The 10,258-nt window shown below is 45.3% G+C and overlaps 1 protein-coding gene across 1 annotated transcript; it reads left to right on the top strand.

The window, feature by feature from the left end:
- Positions 1-3,097: 3,097 nt before the first annotated feature.
- LOC119287939 lies at positions 3,098-8,497 on the top strand. The gene is made up of 7 exons (XM_037567557.1): positions 3,098-3,861; positions 4,956-5,198; positions 5,978-6,067; positions 6,644-6,793; positions 7,030-7,154; positions 7,856-7,985; positions 8,092-8,497. Exons 1-7 carry the CDS (start codon positions 3,214-3,216, stop codon positions 8,215-8,217), a joined length of 1,512 nt encoding a protein of 503 aa, XP_037423454.1. The 5' UTR covers positions 3,098-3,213; the 3' UTR covers positions 8,218-8,497.
- Positions 8,498-10,258: the final 1,761 nt, after the last annotated feature.

Here is a 10,258-nt window from a genome sequence, read left to right as displayed (position 1 = left end):
TGCCTGCCAGGCGCCGCAGCATCCCTGCTCGGCTGTCGCACGCTCGCTCTTGACAAGCTTGGCCGCCTTTGTCGCTTGGCGCGCTTGGGCTTCATCGGCCCTGCTTGGAGGAGCTGGTGGTTGAGGCGACACTGATGGCGGGAGCCTGACTCGGCGATGGTCTTGGACCGGTCGAGAGCCTAGGCCGACACGACTTGGCACTTCGTGAACGCCGCCCAGTGCTACGTGTTGCATTGCTCTCGATGCCCCGCCTTGGAGAGGCATTTGTTCGTGTCAAGGAAGACACACAGTCAGCTTGGAGGTAGTACTCTACACACGATTGTGCCCAGGACGGTTGGGGGGAGGACTCCTCCTCCTTCACAATGGCAAATGGACGCCATCAATTGCGAACGAGGCGGGGAGGTCTGCTTCTCTTTCATGCGATATTCGAGTTGGATGTCGTGGCTACATGGTGGGGAGGTCGACTCCTCCTTTACACGACATCTAATTTGGAAGCCGCAGTTGTTATAGGGGATGTCATTGTCAGACTGCAGTCGATCAACAACCACTAGAGCGCGATCTCCGTTTGCCGCTTGAACTCGTCGTCCATAGCAGCCACGGTGACGAGTAGGGGCGGCTTATGCACCTTCGCATCGTCACAAGATCGGTTCTGACTTGACGTTGGACGAAGTTGTGGATGAGAGGAGCCGAAGACCGTGGGCGACGGTGCCAACTGGATCTGGGGCTATCCCGGATTCGGAGCCGCGCGCCGTCCACCTGTTGCAGGTGTCAGACTTCTTGCCCATTGCGACGGCCGGTGATGGAGGTGTGATGCTATGCGACGCGGCGGAGAGGAGAGGATGATAGGGCTAGCGTCTGCGGCCGATCGACTGTAAATAGCCTTAGGCACGCGAATTGATGAGGCATCAATGTGGTCAGGGAGCACTGAAGTAGGCTACTCGGCCACCGCGCCGCCATGAATGTGGGTTGATGGGCGACCCGTCAAGGCAGAGTGAATGCGTAGCACGAAATATTTTTTGAACGGGAGATGTGTTTTCGGTGGTATGGGATGTGGAAAAACTGCAAAAATACTTTGCAAACAAACGCACCCTTGATGATCAATTGGCCCCGAAAGCCGCGTCCTCATGATGCGGGTAAATATCAAGTACTCCCATCTTTGAGGTGCTCCTCATGCTCCAACTTCAAATAAATCAATTTTAAATGTTTAAAAAATTCTAGAAAAATATATGAATGTTTACAAGGAATGCGACTACAACTCCTAAAAATTCCAGGTCCAAGTTTTAAATGTACGTTGAGAAAAAAAGAGCGAAATCTTAGCATGAATAGTGTCATAAAAAACAAAAGTAGCATTTGACACTATTCACGTTTGATTTGTCCTTTTTGTTTCTCAATGTACATTTCGGGTTTGGACCTGAATTTTTTAGGAGGTGTAGTCACATTCCTTGTGAAAATTCACATTTATTTTCAGAATTTTCGAAACATTTTAAAATTGATGTTTTACATTTGAAGCATAGGGAGGTTGTGTAGAAAAAAATTACATCCATAATAAACTAGAAATAAATGCGTTTTGAGGACTCAAATCCTGCCCGCGTACTTTACATATGCATACTTGAACCAACTCAGCTAGCTAACCCACTGGGTGGAATAGAAAAGGAAAACTCGCTTTTATTCTGTACCTACTATTGAAACTCTTACCCTGATTGTTTCGTATGTTTTGTACGGGCTCGTGGGAAATTCTTTTTTTTCATCCGCCACCCTTCTCCCGATCACTTGCAATCCAAATCAAATTAGTATTCGCAAAAAAGTTGGGCATCCTCACAAAAAGTTTTATTTTTTGTGTCATTTAAAAAGCCTTCTACCTTTCAAAAAACATTATGTATTTTTTGGAATCATTGATGCATCTTAATATATTTGTGTAGTATTAAGAAAAGTGTTTGTGTATTAAATAATGTTTATATCATTTAAAATATATTCACCCTTTTCTGAAAAATCATGTAATTCTAAAAAGTGTTCACATGCTTAAAAATATATTCGTAATTTTAAAAATACGCATGCTCTTTGAAACAATCATGTGATTTGAAAAGTGTTCATGTTTAAAATAACATTCATGTGAGTTGGCATAAGGGCATGTCCAACGGGGACGCTAAGAGAGGGGCGCCAGGATTTGTTTCCTTGTCTAAGGGCAGTTAGGTCCTCCGATCCTGGCGTCATCTATGGCATCGATGCCAGAAAAGGCATCAGGCGCTTGTGATTTTTTCTATCGCACGAGACGAAGCACTGAGTTCAGCCGCCGATGCTTTAGCGCATGTGATTACAGTCTAGCCTTGAAAAGGAAGGAGCGCTTGCATGCTTTTAATTTTCATCGTATTTAATGTATTTTCCTAAGCGCCTCTATAGGCGTCTTGCGTTGAAGATGTTCCAAGAGGGATGGTGTATGCAATAGCTCGAGAAGGACAGCTGTCACGCCTAGACTGACGAGATTAGTTTTAAAACTATTAGACATTCACTCACGAGGGAGTTCAGTGACAGATGTGAGTGCGGTGGCCTAGATCATCACCTTGGAATTGACCACCTTCAGACGCATTGTGATTAGGTGGATACCATGGCCATAGTCAGTGAAGACGGGAAGGAGGATAAACCACAACATGGATGAGACACTATGTTCAAATAAATAATTTGGACCTGCGAAGGGGTTCAAATAGATAACTTGGACCTGCGAAGGGGTCTTGGGTCGTGCTTATTATGCTAGGAGTATGCGATTTTTTTTCCCGTTGCAACGCACGGGCATATTTGCTAGTCTATATATCAATATAAAAAGACCTAAAAAGGAAGATTCAATTAATCTGGGCCATCAAATTATGTTAATCCAACGACCTAGACTGCTTCAATGTCGAGTGCTCAACACGTTTAGCGTACAGTTAATTTAATGCTAAAAAATACTAATCACATAATAACACAATACGCAAAATATACTTGCACGGACACATTGATTGACGTTCAAACGGATGATGTAGTCTCACGCGAGGCCAAAGGGCAACGGATATCCACACGATAGCGCAGTCCCGGACAAGCAGTCTGCCGGGCCGCCACCACAGACTCGACTAGCCCGCCTGATCGCTTCGCCTCCACCACATTTCGCCGCGGCTCGAGCTAATCCGCTACGCCGGGGCGCGCCTCCGCTCTCCGCCCGGCGCCCCGTACCGCCATCCATCCATGGAGATCTCCCTGGACGCCGCGCTGCTGGGCGTGCAGCGGCACGGGCAGGACCTGGCCTACCGCCTCGCGCAGGGCGTCTCGGGCCTCCTCCTCCACCTCCACGTGCAGCCGCCGCAGCTCCCCTGGCCCGCCCCGCCGCTGTCGCTCAAGCTCATCCCCTTCGACATCGAGCTCCCCGCCGCCCCCTTCGCGGTGGGCGGGGGCGTCGACCTCCCGGCCGTGGCCGTCGCGTCGTTCGTCGAGATCGGCGGCCGGCTCGGGCAGGCCGGGTCCGACCTCGGCGCCTCCGTCGGCGGCGCCGTGCAGCAGCTGTCGCGGCAGATCCCCGTGCCGTTCCGCGCCGAGCGCGCGCGGCGCCGGAAGTGGGAGGGGGCCGCTGCGCCACCGACGACCGCGGCGGTGGACGAGGGGGAGGCGGGGCTCGCTGCGGAGAGGGCTGCCGAGGGCGGGGTGGCCTTGGAGGGTGTCGGGGAAGGAGGCTCTCTCGAGGAGGTGGCTGCGGCTGTGGCGGCGGCCACTGGGAGTGCCGCTGCCGCCAGTGCGGTCGGGGCCGGGGCTGAGGGTGCGGATGGGTCGGATGAAGAGGAAGACGGGTTCGGGTTCGAGTTCGAGATCGGCACTCTGGGGAAATTTATGAAGCCTCAGGTACCAATGTTGGATTTCCATTTCAATTGATATGTTTTCTGCTATCCCACGCACTTGTGTGATAGATATAATGCTTCAAAGTGAGATGATGTATCTTATGCATGTGGAAGCTTAGCTTATGCATGGATGATTTAGTTGTAGAATGGTGGCTATGTGCTTGTTGTGTAATTGGTTGTGTTCATTGTTGGAAATAATCAAGTCGTATCCCGTTAGGAATGATGTTGGTCAAGTCGGATTGCGCCACATTTGTGTCTTGTTTGTGTTCATTGTTGGTATAATCAATACTTAGCTATGTCCCTGCCAGGAGCTGTGTTGGTCTAATCTGATTGTGGCCTGTCTAGTCCTACCTGGCTATGTCCTAATTGACGTGTACGGAAGGCGAGTCTGTATACGAGAGTGTGTCGTGTAGCTTCATTGTGCATACATACACATCCAGGTTGCAATGTTGTATACTGTTTTGAGAAAGAAACAAGGAAAAAAAAAGAGAGGCACCTGTCTTTGGTGAAATATGCCTATCTTGTGTATGCGTGATTTGTTTGGCTGATTGATTCTGCCGCACAAAGTATTAATTAGGGGGAGATTGTTGGAATGATCAAGACTTAGTCGTGTCTGGTTTGGTCCTACCTACATGTTAGTTGACATGTACGACTTGGACAAGGTGAGTCCGTGGAGTGTGTGCGAGTGTGAGTCATCTAGCTTGATCGTTTACATATGCACATGCAGCTTATAATCTTGTGTAAGATTTGTCAGAAGGAAACAACAAAAAAAAGGAGACACAAGAGATGACTTGGCGAAATATCCCAGTTGTGTGTATCTGTTATTTGTTTGTGTGATTGACTGCTGGGGCTAAAAGCTAACACTCTTAAATTTCAATATGATATACTGTTTGTGGCTATTTGTTTGTCATTTAGTAGTACACATGTACTTCAGATATCCTTTTCGTATGCCAAAGGTTATATACCCTTCTTTTTTTCTGCAGATTTATGATGGGTTTTTGTACAGGTTTAGAGTGTAATTATACTGGGTCTGCGATGCTGAAACACATTCAATATGCTCAAGTACACATCATAACACCTGTAATGATGATGATGCAGGGGACTGTAAATGTCTCAGCAATGTACAATACAAGGCACCATACTGTTGATAGTTCAGTTGTTGCACGTGGAGACTTTTGGAGGTTAGAATCATCACGAGGTGGTTCAAATAATGGAAATGACAATGCACCTGGTTTCCTTATTCAGTTGGGTCCCTTACTTTTTGTGCGAGACTCTACAACACTTCTTTTGCCTATTAATCTGTCAAAGCAACACCTCATTTGGTATGCTTATGATCACAAGGTACTTCTCTTATTCGTGATATATGAATGAATCTGTGCATGTTCATTAGTTTTTATTTATTTTATCGTTCAGATAATTGACGAGAACAGTGTATTTGTTGCCTTTTCTTATGAATGATAATCTCTAAAGCTTTATATACTCCCTCCGTCCCACAATATAACAACATTTTTGACACTATACTAGTGTAAAAAACGTTCTTATATTATGGGACGGAGGGAGTACATTGCATTGTATATTGGTTAAATGTGAAATATACTACAAGAGTGCAAATATTATGCATAGCATCTACTTGAAACTAAAACCAGTTTTTTATTCTAGTTGATTGGTCATGTAATCATCAAGTAATAGTATATAATTATGGAATGCTCATCTTGCTCTGCATCAATTCTTGGTGATTCTGCTCTGTTAGCTAGTCTGATTTAGGATTGTTCTGTGGAAGCTTGCAGTTATAATGCCCTCTCCTAGCTAGTCTGATTTAAGATGTGAAAATGTTGGTTCTAAAATGCATGACCATATTTCTCTATCCAGATCCATAAAAGTGATTTAGATGCTGAATTCAGCTCTAGCAGAGTCAGTTAATTAGTTATGCATTAGAAATATTCTCCATATTTGTAAGCATGTATTTTGCATACTTATTTCTGCTAAATTTTCTAACACGTTAAGTACTTGCTATAGCTATCACCATCTTCTGGAATTGTGCCCATTCAAGCTCTTTGTGTGCATGTATTGACCTATATTTTACTACTTGCACGTACTAAATACTTATTCATTTCTTGTAGAATGGAGTGCATTCCTTATGTCCAGTTATCTGGTCAAAACAGAAAAAATGGTTGTTGATGTCCATGATGTGCCTCAACCCGGTAGCTTGTGTAAGTAGACATGTTGGTTGCTCTTACCTTGCCCTTTTGCCCTCCGCTTTCAGTTACTCCCTCCGATCTAAAATAAGTGTTGTGGTTTTAGTTCAAATGTGTTTTTCCTAGTATCTATCCAGTGTCAGCTGTATTCCAATTTTATTGACCAAAGTTTGCGGATCATCAGTCTGTGTACTAAGTTGCCGGATAGTTTAGTTAGCTGTACAAATGCTTAGCTTGCTTCCTCCCTGTATTTTGCCATCATGTGGTGCATGTGTCTATGAAGGTATTGTTCCGCTAGGCCTTGTCATTAACATTTTTTCTACTATCAACCTTGCCATTAACTTTGTATGAGTTTTATAAGGAAATAAAAAACAATGGAACTTGTCCATGCTTAGTGCAATCATCTAACCTTCTAATTTACTGGAGCCATGTAAACCTAAAAGGAATGCGTCAATTTTTCGCATGACTGTTTGTTTGTGGATGTACATTGATAGGCAACTGTATAGCTGGCAAATTTATCAAAGGCTATCATCCTACTGATGAGTACTTGTTACCGTCTTATCATCTTCCCTTGGTTGTTCTTTGTTGCAGGCCTTCATGGATGTGGAATTCTCAAATGGGCAATTTAGATATGTTGCTGGTGAGGGGATAACAGCAAGTGGTTTTCTCCCATTATTTGGTGGATTGCTTCAAGCCCATGGAAAAATTCCTGGAGAAACCAAACTGAGCTTCTCCTTCAAGGTTGGTCAATGCTAGCTATGTAACTGCACAATTTTTTTTATGTTTGTAAATTCTTACAGAAACAGTTTGAACTGTGCAGATTGTCAAGAACTATTCTATTATGAAACAACAATAACATGCATTACACATGCTATTTTTTGTATTTGTTTCAAAGTTACATTACTCTTATTTTCTTGGGGTGTGTTCCTAATTCTTTCACTTGTCCTTTTATTTGTTAATTTTTTTCCCCATTGAAGAGCTCGCAAGGTACATGGTTTACCCCTACATATCAATGGCCTGACAATTCTCTGTCATTTGGAGTCGCCCACGCGGTAGCATGGAAAAAGTCTGGCCTTATGATGAGACCGAGCACCCAAGTCAGGTAGTTTCTTGGCTCATAGCCGTAACTGGTTTCTCGGCTCAGTAAAAGGTGGATTGGTCTTACTTGGTAAAAGGCTGGATTGCTGTTAGTCACAGTTCAAAATAGTCATTGTGTAGTATTTGTTGGGTAGGTGTCCTTACTGATATGATATCAAAAGTACTGGTAAATATATTATCTGGGTTGGTTTGAAAATGGCAACAGCCATTGTGTGGGATGTTTACCCATAGTTAATGCCAGATTAGCAAACGTCATTGACGAAACAGTGTCCAAATATGCCAAATTCAGATCATGCTCCATGCTTCACTAAGTATATCATACTTGCATTTTTGTGTTCATTAGTTGGCATATGGCAGTCCATATTGCTTGAGGTCGTTTTCTGTTTCTGCCAACAGAAGAAAATAATGGTAGCTGGTTACTACTTCAGCTTCTTCCCTACTACTCCCTCCGTTCCCAAATATTTGTCTTTCTAGACATTTCAAATGGATACAACATACGGATGTATGTAGACATATCTTAGAGTGCAGATTAACTCATTTTGCTTCGTATGTAGTCACTTGAAATGTTTAGAAAGACAAATATTTAGCAACGGAGGGAGTAGCTATTTATGTTGATAAGTTGTATTGCAGGTTTTATTTTTTTTTTGTTTGCACAATCTGCTCCCAACCTATGAATAATCTCATCCATGGAACCACCTGCACCAGTGTTTGCCCCACTCTTGGAGGAAGTGATCCGGGCATACGGGCGGAGATTGTCCATTCATTGAAGGAAGAGATCGGTGTGTCGTGCGGCTTCTCATGCTCGAGACATCCTTCGGCTTTCACATCTCTTTCTGTAAGCCCTCAATTAGTTGTCATTATGCGAGGGTTTCTTCCTTATCGAAGCGCGTTTACTGCAAAGCATGAACTGACGCCCTTGTAATTATCGTGTGCTATGGCAGATTGGGCGGTCCAAGTTGAACGGTGAAGTTGGCAGTTCTGGGGTAGTAGTCACCATGGAGAAACCCCTCGACAACATGGGACCTCCATCTTTATCTGTTCAACTCAACGGAGGTCTCGAGTTCTGACGCTGCCTATTGCCCGTCTGTACATATAGATCGTAAGTAGGATAGTATACGATGTACGTAGATATTGTAGGATGTTCATGTAGTATAAGGCGTACACTTCTGGGTACCCATTTTATTATTCTGGAGGTAGCTTCTCATCCCGTGAAGCATATATGTAGTGGGGGTGTTCTGAATCTCTGTCTGGCATTGTACCCGACGCATTTCAGTTTGAAACAGATTTTCTTTTGAAACCCAGTAGGAACGTAATCTTAAAAGAAATTATTAGATCAGTTTGTTGTTAGTTTGTTGTTGAGACACAGCCACACTTCACATGCCCTGGAGTTGATGGGGCAGAGACGCACGCTCTCGCTTGATATGTATAGTGGAACCCGCGAATGATTCCAGTTAAGCTCCCGTGTGGAGAATTGCAGTTAAAGAGCACCTTTGTTTTTCTTCTCTGAAATGGCGGCAAGTACTCCTTCCGTTCCAAATTACTCATCCCAGAAATGGATGTATCTAAAACTAAAATACATCTAGATACATCCATACCTGTGACAAGTAATTTGGAACGAAGGAAGTAGTAGTCTAGCTTTATTCCATGTTTTGTTGAAGCGACGGGCAACCTCGCAAATACGAACTTTCTATAAGACGTTTCTAAGAGTCTATGATAGTGCCAAAATGCGTCTTATATTAAGTTACGGAGGGAGCATATAACTCTGCTCCATGTCACGTGGAAAAATCTATACGTAGGCGGAAGTGGTTTGCAGCAACTGCATCGCATCGATGCGTGCCAGTTTGAACCAAAATTTCTTACTACGGAACACAGTACGAACATGATCTTAACAGAAATCATCAGATCAGTTTGTTGTTGAGGCCACAGCCATGCACACCCTGTTGACGTGCAGTGCAGCTGACATTGACGTGACAGGAGAGATAATACGACACTGGAGCTCTTTTCCAAGCGCGTCGATTAAGGTTCCAGCCAGCTGTTTACATTATTTTCGGCCGGCTGTACGTACTCAGATACACAATGACAAAACGTCCCCATCATTTTCGTACGCCGCATATGAAAGCGAGGAGCTCATCAAGTCGACGAGCGGACAAAAATGCGGCGCAGGCAGGATCCCAGTCCCCGCTGCAAAATGGGAAGCTTCTCCGGTGTAGAACAGAAAGAACCATGGCTACTTGGCTAGTGCCCGGCGCCGGGGCTCGGCACGGACCCCATGGACCTCGCGGCCCTCGAGAACCCCCTCGCCGCCGCCGCCTCGCCGCCTTGGAGGTGGATCACGGCGGCCCTGCCGCCCTGTCGTTCCTCCCCCGCCGTCGGCAGGTTGCGCCCTTCGCACGGCGCGCATCGGAGCAGCACCAGCAGCAGCACGGCGAGGAACAACGCCCGCGCGAGCTGTAGCCGCGGCGGCGGCCTCCTGTTGCTGCTGCTGCTGCTGCGCGTCGGCGAAGGCGAAGCCATGCCGGAGCCGCAGGGCGCTGCTCGACGATCCGCTCCTGTGGGTGCTCTGGGAACGGGATGAGCTCAGGGAAGAAGAAATGGAGCTGGTGCTTGGCTGGGCCACCTGCTTTCGCAAAATGCTCGAGCTGGCGATGGGGCAGAGGCAGCCGTCTCCCGCTCTATATATACAGGGTCGCTGCGCACGTGGACGATTGTGATTTGCCCGTGGAGAATTCGTTTTTACTTTATTTTGAGCAGCCGTGGAGAATTCTTCCTGACCGCCTGCCGGCCAAGTTAATAGGGGTTGTTTGGTTCTAGGATTAGCATTGTAATATTATGTCATACATTTTTGTTAAACTTGTCTAAGGTTAGTTCATCAAAATGAAAGCCACAAGTTAACAAGTCTAAGAAAATCTTGCCACACTTTTTATGTGTATGTCATGTGGGGCATACGTGTGGCTTACGTAAGGTGTGGCTTGAACCAAACACTCATCTAAATTAGTCAAACTTGCCTAACCTTAGGTGACAATCTTTAACAAAGTTAGTCACAAACCAAACAGCCTCTAAATTTAGCTAGTTCCGCGTGTTCAAAAAAAATATCTTACGAAAAGGAAG

This window comes from Triticum dicoccoides, chromosome 1A (genome assembly GCF_002162155.2).
Source record: "Triticum dicoccoides isolate Atlit2015 ecotype Zavitan chromosome 1A, WEW_v2.0, whole genome shotgun sequence".
Classification (NCBI taxonomy): Eukaryota; Viridiplantae; Streptophyta; class Magnoliopsida; order Poales; family Poaceae; genus Triticum; species Triticum dicoccoides.
This window is presented reverse-complemented; position numbering and strand designations above follow the sequence as displayed.